This window comes from Carcharodon carcharias, chromosome 2, assembly GCF_017639515.1.
Source record: "Carcharodon carcharias isolate sCarCar2 chromosome 2, sCarCar2.pri, whole genome shotgun sequence".
Classification (NCBI taxonomy): Eukaryota; Metazoa; Chordata; class Chondrichthyes; order Lamniformes; family Lamnidae; genus Carcharodon; species Carcharodon carcharias.
In genome coordinates, this window is record NC_054468.1 from 178,858,176 (window position 1) to 178,878,823 (window position 20,648).

The 20,648-nt window shown below is 39.2% G+C and overlaps 1 protein-coding gene across 1 annotated transcript in view; it reads left to right on the plus strand.

Annotated features, from left to right (window-relative positions):
• The window catches only part of nrxn1a (neurexin 1a), a 2,049,839-nt gene that overhangs the window by 1,060,450 nt on the left and 968,741 nt on the right, over window positions 1-20,648 (plus strand). Inside the window, exons 11-12 of the mRNA XM_041177542.1 lie at window positions 10,081-10,284; window positions 14,573-14,599. Of these exons, the coding sequence (XP_041033476.1) occupies window positions 10,081-10,284; window positions 14,573-14,599 (231 nt within the window). The remainder of the gene's footprint in view (window positions 1-10,080; window positions 10,285-14,572; window positions 14,600-20,648) is intronic.

Genomic DNA, 20,648 nt, shown 5'->3' on the forward strand with positions numbered 1-20,648 from the left:
GAAGACAACAATCTCACCTTCGACGCAGGAGTGGTCCCTATCCTCACCAGCCAGATCTGCTGCCTGCTTCTCAAAGTGGATGAGTGGCCTGAGCTACGGCATCCACCCCCCCACCTCCCATCCCAGTCTAGGGTTTCTTCCTCTTGTTGTGTGTGATCTTTTCCTGCATAAAGACAGATGGACAGACTGGACAGATGCCAAAGCTTGTGATAAGCATGTCTGCCTTCTATGTGTGCTGAGAGGACCTACGTAAGGACTGAAAGTGCGACTTGTGCAGAATACAACAAGAGTTGAAATCGTAAAAGTATGTGAGAGAGAATCAGTGGTGATGTCCCTTGTGATGGTAATGTGTGAGGTCCCTGTGGACTGTAACCCTGCAAATGCCTGATGGCCTTACGAGAATGTGAGTTGAGAGTGAGAAAAAAGTTGGCTTACTCTGGGAGAGTGGATGAGCTCATTTACCCTTTTCCTGCATTGGAGAGCAGTCCTTTTCTGAAGTGCACAGGCGCTGACCAGCCAGGTGACCTCCCCGCAAGCCTTGAAGGTGAGGCTGGCAGACCTCCAGCTTCCATCACAGGGATAAAGTATCTCCTGCTGGTCCTTGACTGCTAGAACAGTACCTCCAATGCCTTGTCACTGAACTTCAGGGCACGGTGCTTGTCTTTTCTGGGAGCCATTCTGGTGCTCGCCATGGCAAGTCCTGGGATGCAAAGAGTGAATGTGTGCGGATGCCATTTAAATATGGCGTCCACAAATGTGAACCAATGAAGTAACATCAGGGCGGATGTATCCCAGCACACGACACCACAAGATAATTAATTCTGAGCCAATCTCCCTGAGGCAGCAATTCGCACTTCCTGTGCGGGCAAGCGGGGGAATTCCCCAAAAGCAAGGTGCGCTCTTACGCACATGTGCGCGAAAGAGCACACATCTCCCTGAGGCTAAGTGCTGCCTCAGGGAGATCGCTGACACTTTTAAAAAGATTAAAAATAGAAAAAAAAATTCCCTAACATGTCCCCCTCATGTGACAATGTCGCATAAGATGGGACATGTTCATAAATTACAGTAAAACTTCATTAAACCTTTTAGAACCCTGCATGAAACCTCATCCCGCCGGTGGATGAGGTTTCATATTTTCTCTATTTGCCGCCGGGGCTTGTGGCCGACCCACCAACCTTAAGGTTGGATGGACAGGTCCTTTAATTGTTTAAATGATCCTATCAATGGCCTCAATTGGCCATTGACAGGTCGGCAGGCCCACAGCTGGTTTTGCTGTGCCCACGCCTTCCTGAAGATTTAAATGGGGCGGGATAACGACGGGCATTCTGCCCGACATCATCCCGCATCATTTTATGTGTCAGCGAGTGGGCCCCACCCCCTGCTCGCCGACGGCAAAATTCTGCCCCAAGAGTCTGTTAGTCAAAAGAACAATCTTGGATTGCTGAAGTAATATATGCTACTTCTATTATCATATTTTGAAGTTTAAAATGTATTCTTTACTCAAGAACCCAAATTTTATTTTTAATCAGATTGTTAATCCATGTAATATTATTATTGAATCAAAGTACAGAGAAAGTATAAATTATATAGAAGATGTATAGTATACTTAATGCCTTTTTTGTGTATCCTCAATAAAGCTAGAGAGATATTAACAGAAATGTTTCTTTGCACATATGTAGTTTCATTGGGAATTTCTGATTGATTTTTAAATAGATACTGTTTTGTAATTTTTGTTTCTGGGTTATATAAAAAATTGAAGTTGGTAATTTTCAATTTTTTTTCAATTTAAAAAAACTTATATATTGATATTTGGTAGTTATAGGCATGATAATCAGACGAATGGAACTGTTGAATGTCTCAGCAGTTAAGTATGAGTCAAGGTGGTATAATACTTATAGATTAGCTTCAATTGCTGATGCAAAGGAGTCGTCGAATAAATTTGCAAACAATTGTCAATGTTTAAGATATATTGACAGAATGGGTGAAGAAACATGACATCTGACATTTGCTCAATTTCATCGTGGGGTTATCTCCCTTAATTTTATTGTACATTGACACATACCTAAGGGGAAATAATTGTAGGTTATAAAGAAAGGACAGCAGAGTGAGACTAAAAAAAGATGGCACTTACAAAAAGCAGGTGCAGGAATAATGGGCTGAATAGCCTCCTCTTTGCTGCATTATTCTATGACATTGGGACCTAATTTTTGGTAGTTAGGAAGAGCATAGATTGGGTGCACTTCCCACTTTGGGGCCATTTATTAGGGTAGAATTTGAATGCACTGGGTTTGTGCCCCAATTTCAGACATTGGTGGAGCTGGTGAGGGGCTGGAGCTGTTTTCTCACCATCCATTGTGTAGGTTACTGTTTAAAAAAATCTGGAGTCATTGTCAATCAGCTCCTAAAGCTGCTAAATTAAGAAGCCTGAACATTAATCTGAAGTGGCACCAGTCAGCAGAGCAGTAACAAGTCCCAGGAGCTAATGGGGCCTATCCAACTCTATAGCATCTAAACAAAGAGCGGGAATACAGGCAGTCAGATAGATAGATATTAAATAAATGTACATCCTTCTGTGACAGTTATATGTTCTGTTATGCATATTCCCGCTCTCTCATTCCCATTGGTCTTTTTCTCTGCTTATGAAACTGATAAAAAGTGGCAAACTTATTTATATCTTCATGTTAATGATCTAGAATTTCCTTATGCACAGTTCTAAGTGTTTTGAATATGTTTGTCTGAAAAATGCCGAAGCACTTTGTGGCAAGATTATGTTATGACCAGGAAAAGCAGATGGGAAGGCAGATGTTGCAGTTGAGACCTCTTCTTAATTTTTCACTGTTAAGTGTAGTATGTAACTGTGTACAGGAGGTTTCATTGTGGGTATTGTTAACAGAAGTATTTTAGTAAATGTGCTGATTCATTATAATATTTAAATATGAGTCAATCTCTCATGGTTTTGCACAGAGGGCACCAAGACCAAGGGCTGAAACTTCCTGTTGGCGAGTGAGGGGCGGGGCCCGCTTGCCGACATGTAAAATGATGCAGGGTGATGTCGAGCTTGTCTCCCGACATCACCCCGCGTCATTTAGATTTGCATTTCGGTGGGTACGCAGCCGAGTCGGATGCGTGCTCGCCGAACTGTCAGTGGCCACTTAAGGCCTTTTAAAAAGTAATTAAGCTAATTAAAGGATCTGCACGTCCAACCTTAAGGTTGGTGGGCAGGCAAGGAGGCCAGGCGGCCTTTAGAAAAAACACGAAACCTCATCCACGGGCGGGATGAGGTTTCATGAGGGCTTTAAAATGTTTATGAAATGTTGAAATAAAATTGACATGTCCCAACTCATGTGATTGTGTCACATGAGGGGACATGTCAGGAAATTTTTTTCACACTTCCACAAATTTTTAAAACTTCCAGCGATCTCCCTGAGGCAACACTTTGACTCAGGGAGATCTGTGCACTCTTTCGCTTGCATGAAAGAGCGCAGTCCCAGCTCAGGGAATCCCTCCCCCCGCCCGCACAGGGGGTGCTGATCGGGAACCTACCTGCCCACGCCCACTCCCGCCTATCCCCCACCCCCCAATGGGGGGAAAATGTTGCCCCAAAAGTATTCTTTAGATGAAGCTAAGCTAGAGGCTCGGGGATAATTAGACAAGGCTGCACAGGAATAAATCAGTCACCATTTTAATATTCCTTGATGATTCCTCTAAATTTGAATCTCATAAATTTCAAATCTGTACCTTCTTTTCCTGGTGTAATCTGGAAGTAATGTTTTGAGTTTACTTTATCTATCTTGTTAGGTATCTTGTAAATCTGTGTGCAGCATTCAGGAGACCAAAGCCATGGAGGAATGCATTGCCTTGGGCTGACTTTTTTGGGCCACCTGCAGCTGGGAAAACAGGTGGGTGGCCCCATAAAATAGGGCACAGAGCATGCCGCCAACCCACCCACCCCTGCCATAATTTTACGGGCAGCAGGGAAGGCATCAGGTGGGCTGCCCACCCATAGTCCAATTGAGGCCCTTAAGTGGGCAATTAATACCCATTGAAGGGCTTCATCCTGCAACAGCTCCGACTTAATGAGCAGCAGGAGAGGCCTGCATCCAACACGTAACCCAGCAGCTTTAACCCTGCAGATTGCTGGTCAGTGAAAGGGGGTGACTCCCTTGGCCCCTTGTGCAACTTGGACTCCCCAACCTCCACAGTTTTGCCTGCCTGCACTAACCCTCCCTTCCTGATCTGTCATACATACCCCTGCTGCCGCTTCGCTGGAGTCTGCCAACTCGGTCCAACCGAGATCCTGGAATTACCTGAGTTTGGAGGCATTGGGGTTCCTGTTCTTCCCGGACCTCCTGCAATACCAGCAGTGGCCACTGATCCCAGTGTGGCACAGAACTGCTGGGCTTCGATTGACCAGCAACTCTTCAGGGCAGGAATTCCTCTTGGAAACTAAGACAGAAGTCCCACTTCAAAAGGGCTGTCACCCAAAAAATTAAAGTGGGGCAAGCCAGCCAAGTGGAAGTAGCAAGCCCCTGAATTTTAATCTGAGGTGCAAGGACCCCACTCTCTACTGGCATCGTGAGGAATGCTGTAAGTTCACATGCCACTTCTTCAAGCCAGAACCCAAATTCCCCGGTAACCAGCTTTACAGTTTATCATCATGTTCAAATGTCATAGCTGGATACAACTTGCTGAATTTGGATGTTGTGTTGTTATATCTAAAATCATTTATTGTGCATGATTGAACCTGCTTATATGATTTTATATGAATAATGCAGCCTTTTATTCTTATTGTGAGCAGATTGTACCTGCTTTGTAAGATCAGTCACTTCCAATCCAATGCAGAATAATTCACTTGCTCACTATTAGTCACAAATGGTAATTAACAGGCAAAACTAAATCTGATTCTCATGTGTGAAACTCCCTCTATTTCAATCCAAGACTATATAATAATTTTGGACCTGAAGAATCAACAGCATAATGTTATACAGGTACAGTGTCTCAAATCCACCTATCCAAAAACTGGAGATGTCCAAAAGTCAGACATTTTAATAAGCTGGCATGCATGTACTTTAATTCTTATTAAATGAGTAAAATAATTACTGACTTATTTGGCTAGGTGCTGCATTGGCAAAATGGCAGCCGGACTATAGTTACCAGCTTTGCGTGCCAGTCTTTTCCCATGCTTCGAGTAGTCTAAGTGACCCTTGACCCTACACGACTCAGTTCGACCCTGATCCACCCAACCTGACCCAGCCCAAATCGCCTGACCCAAAAATGGACTAGATCCAAACTCCGGCACAGACTCAGTCCCAACATTGCTGGTTTTGAGACATTGTACCTGTATATTTGGTATTGATTTTCTGAATGCTGGGGCTTGACAAAGGGACTCATCATCATTTAAAAAGATCTGTTGGTCACAAAGAAAGGAGAGCATTACCCAGTGAAGAATAGCTCACGAAGCTTTCCTTCATGATATGTCAGACTATCAAGGGCACAAAGAGCAAAATACACATTCTGATAAAAGTTGCTGAAAAAAATTTCTGAATATTCTGAAGTTTAGTTGGATTGAGACAGGAAAACTTTGGTAACCAGATTCAGCATTATTTGGGCAGCATCTGTAAAGAGTTAACATTTCAAATTGTCAACATTTCATCAGCAGTGGAAGATGTTAAAGATGAACAGTTTTTAAGCAAGTACAGTTCCTAGGAAAAGAGCAGGAAAAGGATATAAGAGAGAGGAATTGATAGGATAGAGGGCAAGATTGATTAAATGATAAAGTGGTGACTGTACAAGGCCAAAGATAATTATAAAGAGATATAGAATTAAAAGATGGGTACAGAGGAGGTGTAAATGGTTACACCTCCTGACAAGGTGAGAAGCATGGAAAATTTCTTAACAAAGCAAAAGCTCCTTTAGCCCAGGAACATGTTAGAATAAAGGCAGGTAGATCCGATCATGTACCGATAAGGGATCACCACCACAAGCATTCCAAAGAGACACTTCCCTCTGTGATATCCTGATCCACCCCTCCATGACCTCAACACCTGACCCTGTTTCTCCAGCACCCTCCCAAAAAAGCATAAAATATGTAGCAGTTGCCTGTTCACCCCCCTCCCTTCACATTGTCCAGGGCTGCAAACTCACCACCTGGGTAAATCAGCAATTTACTTGCTGTTCTTACAACTTAATACACTATTTTTGCTGCTCACGATGCAGTCTCCTCTACATTGAGGAGCCAAAATGCACATTGGGTGCAATGTTCCCTCTAATTACCCTTGGCTATCCGTGGGTGCAATGTTCCCTCTAATTACCCTTGGCTATCCGCAGCCAATTTGTTGCACTGCGCGGCCCCTTCAAGGTTGCCTCACGGCCGCACATAGGTGCATCTTAAAGGGACCACTTCTTGTATGTGGCTTGTTTGACTCCTATACATAGGGCTGAATTTTGCCCTTGACTCAGCAGCAGGCAGGCAGCCGATCGCCGCCGCCAAAACTGGCCCCGCCGCCATTTTACGTGGGCAGGCCAGTTAAGGCCCACCTAGCGTGACGCCCGATGGGAAGCCCTATGCGCTTCCTGTGCAGGCAGAGGTTGGGGGGGGCGGATTCCCCAACTGCAGACAGTGCACATCTCCCTGAGGCTAAGTGCTGCCTCAGGTAGATCACTGAAAGGTTATGAAAGTTTAAAAATAGAAAAATAAAAAAAATCATTAACATGTCCCCCTCATGTGACAATGTCACACGAGATAGGATGTGTTAATGAAGTACACAAAAACTTTATTAAACTTTTTAAATCCGAAATCAAACCTCATCTCTCCAGTAGGCTCCGCCACCCGCACGTCAGCCAGAAAATTCAGCCCATAATATTCAGGATACTGAGCGACTGCGCTCCTGTGTAACTCAGAGGAAACAGTGATAGGGTGATTACTTTGCTGAACATTTTCGCGAACATAACTCCCAGCTTCCAGTTACTTGCCACTTCAACAGCAACAACAGCTGGTATTTATATATTTATATCTCTAACATAACAGTTTGTCCCTAGGTGCTTCACAGAGGCATTGTGAGCCCCTGAAACCCCCAAAACTTACCTGGACTCCCAGGTCATAGGCTTTGGGGACTGCTTGCAATCCCAGTCCTGTCCACTGCAGCTTCTGGAACTGCAGGGACTTGAGAGCTGCCAGTCAATTAGATTGGCCAGCAGCTCTCTGAGGCAGGACTTAATCCCGACTGAGAGGCAGAAGTCCGCCTAGAGCCAATTAACACTCATTGGAGCTGATATGGCTGCTGGGCAGCCAATATGAGCGTTAATGTGTTTGCTGCCAACTCCTCGGATGGCGGGAAGAGAACCTCCGCTATCCGAAATATCCTGGCCCAAGGATGAAAAGTCGCACGCTGAGGGAAGAACTCAGTGTAGAAAGCTCACTGAGACAATTGGCATTTTACTTGGGTAAGGAACAAGAATTTTAAATGAGAGGTGAGAAAGGTGGAACAAGATGAAATGCAAAAGGAAGAGAAAGAACCAGAGGAGTAATTTTCCATCCCACTCCCATTTTAGCCTCCTTTTGCCTTGTACCATCACCCCTTTTGTCATTTAATCGGTCCTGACCTCCAATTTATCATAGACTTCTCTCTTTTATTTTCTCCCTGCTCCTTGTCACTGGCTTTGCACTTGCCTCAAAGTTGTTTACCTCTTAACTTCCAGTTCTGCTGAAAAGTAATCTACCTGCAAGGTCAACTCTATTTCTCCCTCCACAGATGCTGCCTAACCTCCTGAGTGTTTCCCAGCATTTTCTGTTTTTATTTCAGATTGCCAGTATTTTGCTTTTGTCAGTAGTATTTGGAATAGAGTAAATGGAAACAGGGCAGAATTTTTATTGACCTGACTCACAGGGAGTAGGTCAGTCAGAAAGTTGAGTTAAACTCCGCAATATGCTAGTGACGTAAGTACTCAGTTCCCCAACCAGAGGCCTAGCTTGATTGACAGCATTATTGAGCCTCCTTATCATATTTAAAGCTTCATGCTGCCTCCTTTGATCTGGCTACGCACCCAAAGGCGAGCTTCAGTTAAAGCCAGAAATGGGCAATTTGGAAGTGAGTTTGGTTTAGGAAGCAAAACTTTCTGACTTTATCACCCCATCACCACCCCCCACCCCGAACCAGCAATCGAAATCCACCATTTTTTTCTGTTAAGATTCTTCCATATCACTTCTATTTCTGTGAATTTACTTTTTCAGCTGTACCTTTTTATGGATGGTTTGTCCTTTAAAACCAGGCCCATAATTTGTGGAACTGCTTGAAATTGATGTAATTTCATAGGATAACATCAATTTAAGGAAGTTACTGCTGTAGGGGAAGAGCAAAACTAGGTACTTATGCCCTTCTTTGTGCCATTTACTTTTATTTTCAATATACTTCTGTTGTTAAATCATGATTCTTTGTTGAAAGGCTCCTCCATGTAGAACAGAAAACAGCATTAATTTATGAGAAAACAAACAGATGTGCATTCAATGAGGAGGGAGTTTGAGAATCATTGAGGAGCGTGTCTGCAAGCTGTCATTAATCAATGTGTAGCTTTCATTTCGCAGGTTGATCAGGAAGTCACTTTTATTTTGAACACAGTCCTCATTGACTTCTGCTCTCAGCATAGAGGAATTCGATAGGGACTTCAATAGAAAGAAAGATGGCTCCTGTGCAACTGTGTGACAATCGAGACAGCGAGCAGACATGCCTCATGAAAGTCCTTTTGCCTGCCGTCGGTGGAGCACCTTTGTATCACTCTCAGTTGGCTGCACAGAAAAACACGTCCAATAAGGATTATTAGCCAACATTAGCAATTTAACAAAATGAAACCCTAGGATTCATCAAATAAGTATTTCTGGTTGACAGTACCTTCATTCCCATCACCCCACCCCACCCCCAAAACACATGCACACACACTCTCTCTCTTCTGGTATTTTTAACAATTGTGGAATAACATTTAAAATGGTAGAATATTCAAATAGCGACAAACATTCATACTGTTCAGAAGGTCTGTAAATGAAGCACAAGAAAAGAAAAAGCAAACACAAAATACAGTCAAAATGTAATAAAATTAAACACTGTTAAAGATTAAAGACTATAGCTTAATGACAAAAAATGAAACCCTTGGTTTTTGCTCCAAAATCTTGTATTTATATGATGAGTGGCATCAGCTAAGTGCTGTCAAGTATCCTGAGTAACATGTTGCTGCCAAACTTAACCTGAGCAGATCAACCAAATACACAGCATTTGAGCATTGATCCTTTGATCTCCTGTTCTTTCTGACTTGTGTAATGCAATCTGCATAGATGTTAAGAAATTTGAATCCAAAATTAAGGTTGCATTGTCTAAGCACAGGCTTGAGACACATTTGGCTCCAAAGAGAAAATAATTCTTTGTTAATGTCACTTCATCTAAACCTCAATGCAATTTCACTTTACCTGAGAATAAATTGTCCCTTTTCTTTGGGAAAAGGTTTTGTTTTGCTCGTTCAACATTTTTTTCTAACATAAGGAATAACATATTCTGAGAAAGTAAGTTACTGCAGTGTATATAAAACAGAATGTGACCCATGTTTGAGTTAACTATGTATTTAAATCTTCCCTTTGAACAAGAAAGGCTTTACATATTTTTAGAAAATGCTTCAGTGAGTCAAATGTGACACCACCAACACATTTGTTGTAAGTTTATTTTTAATTGGCATAACTACTTCAAAATATCGCATTTTTATGTTTTATCAAAACACATTTTAAAGAATAATGTTGGTCGATAGAACTATTGTGATTCTTTAAAAATGGTTTATAATAGCAGTTTGTCTTTATATTTAAAACACTTTAGGTCCAATGGACAGGGTTTTGAATCACACATGCAGAACAAAACTAATAAGTCTAGTAGAGTAAATAACCTTTGAAAACCAAAAGCAATACTTAAAGCAGAGTGTCAGGAAACAGATAAAAGCGCTGATATTTATGGTGTTTAGAAATATTTGAAAATTAAGTTTATTGTAATTTAATCATCATGTATTGAAGTGCATTCAAGATGTTTGTTTCCTCCATTTTTTTAACAGAAGCAACAATATTGAGCTATGATGGAAGCAAGTTTATGAAAATCCAGCTGCCTGTTGTAATGCACACAGAAGCAGAGGACGTATCACTGCGATTTGTGTCCCAGCGAGCTTATGGAATCTTAATGGCAACAACTTCTCGAGATTCAGCAGATACTCTGAGACTGGAACTCGACGGTGGTCGTGTCAAACTTACTGTCAACCTAGGTAACATCCATTTCAGCATTGCATCATCATATTTTTATTAGATGTTTTAAATGGTTTATTAGGTTGCTTTCAGCAATTACTTGAAAATAAAAAAAAGACTGAACAAGAATGAAAGGTGCCAGAAAACTTGTTGCCACATATTATTAGCCCATCTTTTGAGACTTGGCTTTTTTCCATAAAAACCAAATTATCATTTCTGTTTCATCGTGAATAATATATTTTTTAAGGTGTTTCTTATGCTAAAAGTATAAATTTCTTTCTCAGATGCATTTAATGTTTTTCTTAGTTCATTTTTACATCTTTTTGTAATCCGAAGCAAGAAGCCCATCTATCTAGAACTATGGGTGTTGCATCTAACACACATCTGTCAGAAATTGTGATAGATATAAAATAATCTTCAAGAAGATTGCCATTGATCTGGTGCTTGATATTTTCAAGCAGCTATAATTGTTCTCTGATGAACCATCAGGGGTTTCTACAAGCAGCTACAATTATATGGATGTGCCTTTATAGTAATTTCCCCCACAGGAACTATTTGTAGAGAGGCTTAAAAAAGACAGATATAGAAGCATTTAAACATTATAACCTTGATCCAGTCTCCAGATTATAGACTATCTATGAACAATAGGACACATTTGATTATTTCCCAGCTCAGATATTATATTTTATTTCACATGCAAAGCTATCTATAAAATAAGGATACTCAAGGGAGAGAAAGCTTGTGATTTCCGGCTCCAACTGTAGTACACAAATATAATCATACTTTAACTATAACAGTTAGGGCCACATTATGATTGTTTAAATGTATATTACTTAGTATAGTTATACAAGGTTGAGAAACCTGGAACAATATTATTCTAACTAATTTTTCAGAAAGTACATATTTAGCAACTTCCAACTGTGTAAGTGGTAGTAAATTAGACATGCACTGACACTTGAATAATTGTATGGGCTTCTGCTTTTATCACTTCATTTTTAACAAATGCAGTGTCCACTGCTACTCATTCTAATCATATTTATCTTTTACAAGTCCATTTTTATTGTATTGTGGTGATAGTTACATACTTGTTTTGGATCAAAAGATGGTACACAACCCTTCAAAGGCCAAGGTCTGCGGCCCTAAGCAAACAACCATGTGAACAAGAATGTGCAGCCTCTTTTACAGTGAAAATGCTTGCTTTAGTCTCACTCAAACCTATTTTTAAGAAAAATGGGGGAATAGAGGTAATTCATACTTAAAAGAAACCATTGAAATATACAAGTTTCAAGTATTCCATGTGTTTGCATTGCTGCATACTACAGTTTAAAATGCTTATGCTTAAACATACTTTGGTAGGTTGATGGAGATGAATTTGGAGCATTGGTGAAATCTGATGCATCTCCATTTCATTCATATTAGTAAGTGTAGACTATCTGAGATAAGGAATGATATTGTCTTTCTGACAACTGCCCATGATTGCATAATTTGGTTTCACCCATTACACAGCAAAACTGTAACATTCCCAACTTGCTCATTCTCTTCCCAATGTACGATGCAAGCACGTTTGACAATTTCACCAAAAAAAGTCATCTCCTTCTACACCTTGGCATACAATGTAATTACATTGTATTATTCCCTGCACAAAGAAGATCAAGCCACATTCCCCCCAGAACTGGAATTTAAAACTTTTATCCAAATGACTTGATTGTGGCAAAGTTAAGACCAGCTCATTTTCCAGCTGTGGAAATACAACTCTCAGCCCCTGGAATTTCAGAACTTATCAATTCGTAATTGGTCAGATTGCTGGACGAATGCTTATGTAACATATGAAGCAACTGTCATTGTCCTCTCTTCCTCACAATAGGTCCTGTGAAATTGGCAAAGTTCACATCTGGAGTTAGAAGAGGCCCTGATTATGATTCTAGAGATTCACATTCAAGTTTTTTTGTTAGGAGTATAGCTCTTCCAATGCAGTCACTTGGCCATCAAAATATTTTTTTTTGTTAAAACTTGTTGCACTTATTATTAATCAACCAGATAGTTTGAGTTTGATGGTTTTAACACAATCCTTCAGACCAGATAACATTAATAAAAGCCTTGAGCTTTGTGTCACACCTTATAATGCTTTCTACACCTCTTGATTGTGGTAGATGACTCAAAATGTTTTAAGGCAAACAACAATCTATGGTTCATCTATTTCCTTACCACCAAATGTTTTTAACCAATAATTATTTGCATCACGAAGTATTACTGGGAAAATTTGCCAGTCAAAAACATCCTCTCCACTCCCACTCAAAACAAGGCAAAGTACCACTGAAACAAAGGATTACTTTTCAGTTCTGTCATTTTCTGAAGATGACAAGAATAAGTCATTCTTCCTGCAGTCACAAAAACAAAAATGCTAAGTAGCCTATCAAGTGAGCAATACCAATGTCACTCGAATGGAACATTGGAAACAAACATAACTGAGAGAGGTAAAAAAATCCCAAGATCCAATAAACCTTCCACTGCTCTTTGACCTCAAAAGCCCCAGAATAATGAATACGTGCATCTGCCCTGACCCAATAATTCTTGTTGCATGATTACATACACCTTATCATTTGTTTCTGCTATTTTACCCCTGACATTCTATCTTTGCAACAGGTCCTGTTGTTATCTGGCTGCCCCACAATATTTAAGCAATTTTATTGTTTTCTTGGATGCATTCCTTTACATCAAAATCTTCACCACATAGAAGGGAATGATTGCCTAGCTTTGATTATGATTTTGTGTTAACTATAGAAATCTAATTTTTGCCACTTTAGAACAAGACCATAATTTTATTTTTAGCCATATTTGAAAAAGGGAACCCAATTTGTTAATCCTGAAGCAGTTTCAACATCATTCAGATTAATACCACAGACTTCTACCTGCAACAGCTTTAAGCCTGAGTCACTGTTTGCTATTCAATCTTTTTGTTGTCTTTAACTGGGAAATTGATCTGAACTTCTATACCAGATGCAAATGAGGAGATTATAATATGGAAAAGTGAATTGGCCTTCCAGAGCACTATTTTAATCAGTTCCAAATGAAGTAAGCAATCTGCATCAAACATAGCGCTCAAGTTATGAAAAACACATCCACTGTTGGCCATATTATTACTGGAATGTTTGCTTGTATCCCTACTCTCATAGTTAAATAACAAAGGTGCTGCAGCATCTCCTTTGGAATTTTGTGGGACCATTTCCAGTGACTCCAAAAGTAAGGTTTTCCTTGCTTAAAAATCAATATGTTTTAAAATAGCCATTGAGGTGTTTAAAAGCACAGCATTTCTTGTAAGGAGATGTGCACAATTTGGTCTTTGGCTGTTTGCAACCACTTTTCTGTTGCGGTTGACGACACATGACAAACCCAGCTACATGAAAATTAACCTGGAATTTATATGAATGAAATTCTTCAAGGGTGTTTAAGATTATCTTGATCAAATAGAACATACATGTCTAAATATTTTGCTGTCAGACTTATGACACTCTTCAATATTTTATCTCAATCTTCATAGTTAACATAACATTTTTAGTTTTCCTTGCTTTTCTTTGAATGCAAAGGGAAAGTGTATGATTAAATCAATTAACTTTTGCAAAAAATAATTTTTGCAAGTGTTTTTAAAATGTGGATGAGTTTAAAAATGTTACAAGTTCTGCTTCAGAGATCTTTTCCACAACTGTAAAATTTATTTATTTTAGTTATACTGTGCTTTCACACAAATGATTGTGCGCTTTTTCCATATTTAAGTTACATTCCTAAATCATTGGTACATTTCAGGTTTTGTTTTTTAATTCTTTTATGCAAGCAAATTAATGTAATCTTTTTTTTAAGCCTTTGAAGAATCTAGCAGTGGTCGAAGATAGGTGATCTTGCCAAATTACAACTTGTACCCCAGTATGACGGAGCACTGCTTATTTTCAAAGTGGACAGCTGTGTTCTTTCACACATGAGGAAAGGCCTGTGGCTTGTCTGGGTCAAATATCTTTGACATAAGAAAAATATTATTTTTTATCTAGGTTTGAGTATCATGTAGCTGATGTTTGCAGGTGGCCATCTTATGTTCTATTTTAATTAAAGACATCTAGTAGGCCAAATAATAGATTGTATGGTGCAAAAGCCACTCTGTTATTAAGATTTGTTAACAAGACATAGGAAAGTCCACAGTAAAATGGCCACATTTGCGTGTGTCTGTCCCCGGAAGGGTGGATTGTAATTTTTGTGGATGTCTGCAGCTGTTACCTTGAAGGATATAATTTCATTTTTCATCTATTCTTCCCTATCTAGACTGTATCAGGATTAACTGTAATAACAGTAAGTTGCTGTTCAAAGCTTTTTCACTCTTTCTCTTATACTTCTAAAACAATTTGCAAAAGTAGAATTATCTCTTTTCATTGACTCACAAATATATTTTAAGACATTGAGATGTACTGATTTGTTTAGACTTAGAAAATACAAGACACTTGTCAGGGTGTTAAAAAATGTTTTTTACTGCATTTTTTCAACAAAACCTTTCTCTTAAGTAGCTTTTGATATCATTTAGCATACAGGCTTAGATTTATTCAGCAATATGTGTAGAATTGAGGAGATAAAGGCATGCCTTTACTTAAGTTATTATTGTTTAAGAACAATGTATGGCAAAGTATGAAAGCATAATGTATTTGGGACAGATTAATGTAATTTTACAGCTTAGCCCATTGAGTGTGATTGGTCTTGCATAGATCTGCATTTTCCCAAGATTCCATTTGAAGAAATATTTTTTTACACCCTGTTTCCTGCACATCAGTGGTGGGACGAAATCACAAATACATCTAGTTTAACACATAATATGCATGACTCCACTTTAAATATGCTTCAGATAATGCATGGAAAAAGATACCTCTTTGCATGACATTTGAAGGATTTTAAAATGTAGAAAAGGAAAGGATTGTGACTTTTCTTCTAATAATTACACTTGTAGAATAGTCCATTGGTAATCATTTTACAGAATAAAAACACTGAAAGAATTCTGAGATTTTTATCAAATCACTTAATTGCATGACGAATATAATGACAACTTGCTCTGAAATAACTTATTTCAATGTCCTAATAAAGTAATATTAGTGGTATATTTGTCAATATAATTTCCCAGTTCCACAAAATTATTACCACTTTGTCAACCTGTAAACAGACTAAAATGTTTATTTAAAAATTCTCAAAAAAAAGGAACCAAGATACATTAGCTTCTCAGTATAAAATTCCTAATTAAATACTAACACATGTGGACTGTCTTTAAGAAATTGCGTTGGAATAGTTTCTGTGAATGCCAGCTTCCACCCTATTTTAGTCAAGTGCAGAAAGTAACTGAAGATAAACTTTTGTAAAACTATCATTCATTAAAAATGGTAATAAGGAAGTGTACATCCATCGTAAATGTGATCTATTAAAAATGCAATCGTTTAGATATAACCTTCTCACAGTTTTTATTTTTAATGAAAGGATGCTACCATTTAGTCATGGATTTTTCAGACACATTGACTGCACAGGACAATCCATAAATTTGAACTGCTTTGTTGCTTCTGTATTATTTTATTATTATATCAATTTATATGGTGTAATGAAGGTTTTTTAAATTTAGTAGGATATATACTTTTTGTGAGTTGATACTTTCATAGCGTAATGATCATGTCATGTACATTTGCAATTTCAAACCTGCCACAGTGTCTTATAAGACCCATTCCCAAAAGGGGACCAATCCTTTTTGATCACTAATTCACAGGCATTCTTAACCATTTGGGATACAATTAACACCCAGAAGACAGAAAATGCAGATTACATCATCAAATTTGGACAACTGAGGCAGCAGTTATAACAACTGATGTCACTGTTTACTTTCAGTCTTATACCTCACATGAAGACAAGGGGGCAGTTTGTGGTGTCTATCACAATATAATTTGTTTTTCTACCTGAGAAATTACTTTTCTGAAGGTGTTTTTCCTTCTCATGTATCTAAAAGGTTACTTTTGCACCTCTCTCTCCAAAGTGAAACAAATGTTATTTCACTCCTGGTACTTCTCCTCATTCTGACTCAGGTGTGCTTCAGCAGCACATACATTGTTTCACCCCTAGGAGAGCAATATGACCTTAAGAGTTTGGATCTGACACAGGTGTATGCTTTCTACACTACTCCAATCTAATTTTAAGTGTTCAAGCTCAGATGCTTAATGCTGGCAATTCTCAAATACTGCTTACAAGGGGAAGCAGGGTCAGAAATCAGGAAGTAGTTTGAGACAGATATCCACCCTTGCGCTGTTCATTCACTATTGCAGCCTCAACTAAAAGTATGGAACTAGCTGCAATGGTCAAAGATTCATTTTCAGAAGCACAAATCACCCCAAACAGCATAGGTTCAGGTAAGTGAAGTCTCAGAAATGATTTCTTGTGAAATTGGTGGTAGTATGCACATTATTATAGAGAGTAACTCTCTCTCCGTGTTCAGGGCCATTGTGGCAGTTATTTCTCCATGTACCATGGTTCATGCACATTTTGCGTATAATGGAACAAAGTCTAATTAGAGGAAGCTACCTACTCCATTTTGCCAGGACCTTTTAAAGTGAAATGAATTAACTAGCTTTTTTTTGGCATCAACATCAATGGATTCCAATTCAATTGGAATTCATAGCTTATGTTAGGTTTGACAAAATCAGAAATTAGCCTCCACAGCCAATTCTCCTGATTTTCATATTTCCTGTTTCCAGTTAGGTATAAGAAGCAAAGAAAATGTCCATCTTGGATTGAAATATCGATCATTTGCCCTGTAATAGTAAATCAAGTCCAAAACTCAAACCCTGCAGACATGAAACACAGATTATTACAGGTTGCAAACAAATCACACCAATTAATTCATTCCAGTTATTAAAGTTATGGCTGCAGATTTAATTTTTGTAGTGGTCTCAGGAAACTACTTTTTCAAAGAAAATCACATCCAGCCACATGGTAAGAAAATAGTTGATTTATTTTGGACAATAAACTCCCTTACCCAAGGAGAGATAAGGTTGGTATAAACAAGGCATGAGTAATATGAAAGACACATGTTTCCCATTCTCTGATACTATCTATTCTTCATGGCATGAACCAAGATTGGGGACAACTAACAGGAAAGATAGTGCCCCACCCCAACTCTCCACCCACCCCCCACCCCCCTATTTTTCAAATGTCTGCCAACATTTGAAACCTTTCTGCAGGTGTAAGATGACATATTTCTTCATATTAAAGATATCTACATAATTTTATGTAGATATGTAGAACGCGTAAAACAGGTCTAATGGCTAAACCACCACCGTCCAGGTTGCTATATAGCTTCTTGCATTACCTATTGGATGAAATGTTCAACTGAAGTGCTAAAGCCTGCTCCAGTGGATGTTATCGATCCCATGGCTCTATTTGAAGCAAAGTAGGGAGAATTCTTAACATTCTGGCTAACATTTACTCCTCAGTCAGCACTGCTAAAAGAGGTTAATTGACCATGCACCTAGTTGTTGTTTATGAGATCCTGTCGACCGGAAAATTGCTACCCTATTGCTTTTATAAGAATACTCTCAGCACTTCGGAATCATACTTTTATAATAACAATATGTGAAGAACTTTCATATATTTCTAAAGTGATGCTAGTTTTATCTTTCTAGGGAGCTAAAATGAGATAGCAAAATATAGGTTTCATGAATCTTACTAATCTTTTAGTTGTGCCACTGTATTTGAATTCTTTGCAAAGGGTTCATTACAACAAATTACATTACCCTTTAGTGTACCCATTATGATGCACCATGGGGTTATCAGATTCAGATTTTTGCCTATGATTTCCAGTAAGGTGACCTTCTAATCTCCGTGAACAATTGCTAGCCTGAGGGACATTTGATTTGAGTATTTAAAAATTCACACTGGCATTGTAGATAACACACTTCTGATACTGGTGTTAGAGCAGATTGTTTTTTCTATCGTGCAAAAGAAGGTTTTTACTGTATGAAACCCATGTTAATCTAATCTGGAAGTGCTCAGAGTTAGTATTCTACATCCTGGATGAATACATTTTCTTATTCAACAAGACAAGGTCAAAGCTCAGGTTAGAAGATATTATTTATCTTGATTTTCAGTTTTGTAATGGTCATAAATCAAAATTCAAGAAGCATTTTTCCTATAGTTGCTACAATGTAAATGATAATACAAACTTGATTGTAATAAACTCTTCTAGTGTCTCAGTTCATCAGAGGTATTTTTCACCATTGTTGACAATGCAGTAATCTAGTAGAGTGGATCACCAGATTGTAGAACATGCTTGATTTTTAACACAGATTTTGGGTGAATTCTGCAATATAGGGCAGAGTTTTCCCCCCATCGGTGGGGGGATGTTGAGGAGCGGGCTTGTAGAGGTGCGCCTCCAATCGGCGCCCCTGATTGGGGGCACGCCGCCATTTTACATGGGCAGGTCAATTAAGGCCTGCCCAGCATTACGTCCGCAAGGAAGTGCTATGCGCTCCCTGTGCAGGCGGAGGGGGGGAATTCCCTGAGCTGAGAGTGCGCTCTTTCAAGCACACGTGCGAAAGAGTGCACTCATCGCCCTGAGGCTAAGTGCTGCCTCAGGGAGATCGGCTCCTGTCCACAAAAATTTTAAAATCAAATCAGATAAATTTCCCTGATGTGTCCCCTTATGTGACACTGTCACATGAGTTGGGATATATCCATCACTTTCATTGACACTTTTATTAAAAATTTTAAAACCTACATGAAACCTCATCCCACCCGTGGATGAGGTTTCATGCTTTTTCTTAAGCCCACCAGGGCACCTGGTCTGCCCACCAACCTTAAGTTTACCGATTTTCCCCTATCTCTTTCCCTTCCATCTCCTTTTCTCACAAAGGTTTGACTCCTTGCGAAAGTTTAATTACTTTAACGACTTTGTCAATGGCCTCAATTGGCCATTGACAGGTAGGCGGGCACACAGCTGATTCTGCTGAGCCCCCGCCAACTGAAAGTTGAAATGAGGCGGGGTGACGTCGAGAGTTCCACCCAACGTCAACCTGCATCATTTTATTTGTCAGTGAGCGGGCTACGCTCCCCGCTCGCCGACCAGGAAATCCTGGCCATGGTGGGTGATCTTGTACTTCAGATTATTGATCAGGAGTGAAAATGAATCGATGAACCATACAGATTGGATGACCACAGATCCAATTCACACTTCATACTGGGTTAGCTGACCTAAGTGCAGATAATGGTACAGGTACTAGAACTGGCCTTAGCAATAATAGTATGAGGGGCTGGATTTTACATGCCCTCAAAGTGAGGTGGGAAGAATGCGTAAAACAGGTAAAACAGGTTAGCCCACCACCGTCCTGTTCACCCCTGAACTGATCCCCATAACAAATTAGGTGGGCAATCCCTGCAGGAAATGTGGATGTATGGCTTAAGCGCAGAATTTGGCATCATTAGGTTTACACCATAGTCAAATAGGTGACCGATACCCATTGCCAAGAATCACATTAATAATAGTAATTTGAGTGAGATAGAAGAGCTGAGCTGATGCCAGTGAAACTATTGCTCTCGCAAGGAGTCAAACCTTTGTGAGAAAAGGAGATGGAAGGGAAAGAGATAGAGGAAAATTGGTAAAATGAGGAGAAGTGTTGTCTTTATTTGAGTTTTAATATAAATTACTTCTATATAAAGAAACTTTGCAAATATTGAATAAAATAATCCAAGTTCCAACACATGCACATGAATTCTTTGTTGTCCTTCCTGTAAAATGTACTTGCCTCAACTATTCAAGCATTCAGTCATTTTGTAAAATGATTAACATGGTCTGAAAACACTCAGAAAATTTAACTGGCCATAGATTAGACCAAATGATCAATGTGAGGAACATTCCAAGGTGGACATGGCATAAAGACACAGGAGTAAACTTTTATCTTGAGTGGGTGAAACACTCTTCCAGTCATTGCCTGTGCAGTGAAGAAGAAAACTCACAGTAACATGATTTGCATGCATTTTCCATTGTATGCAACATGAGGATTGAAAAATTCAGATGCAGGACAGGACGCAATAGCAACTCAGCAAAGTGAGATCGAGGTTAGTCTGAATCTTCTTTTAATGAATCTCCCTTTGCCCATTGGAAGAATATTTTCTAAATAATTCTTGTTACTAAGGTAATGGCATTTGAAAACATTTTAAATTCCCACAAGGAACTGTAACTGTAAAAGGATCACCAGCAAGATACTCAGAAATGCAGGTAAAAAAATATTGTTTAATTAATAAAATTATTTAAATCCAAAGGGCATGAAATTTGGATCACGAGCACTGCTGGAGATCGTGCTACGGAAGCCGGAGACTCCTGTCC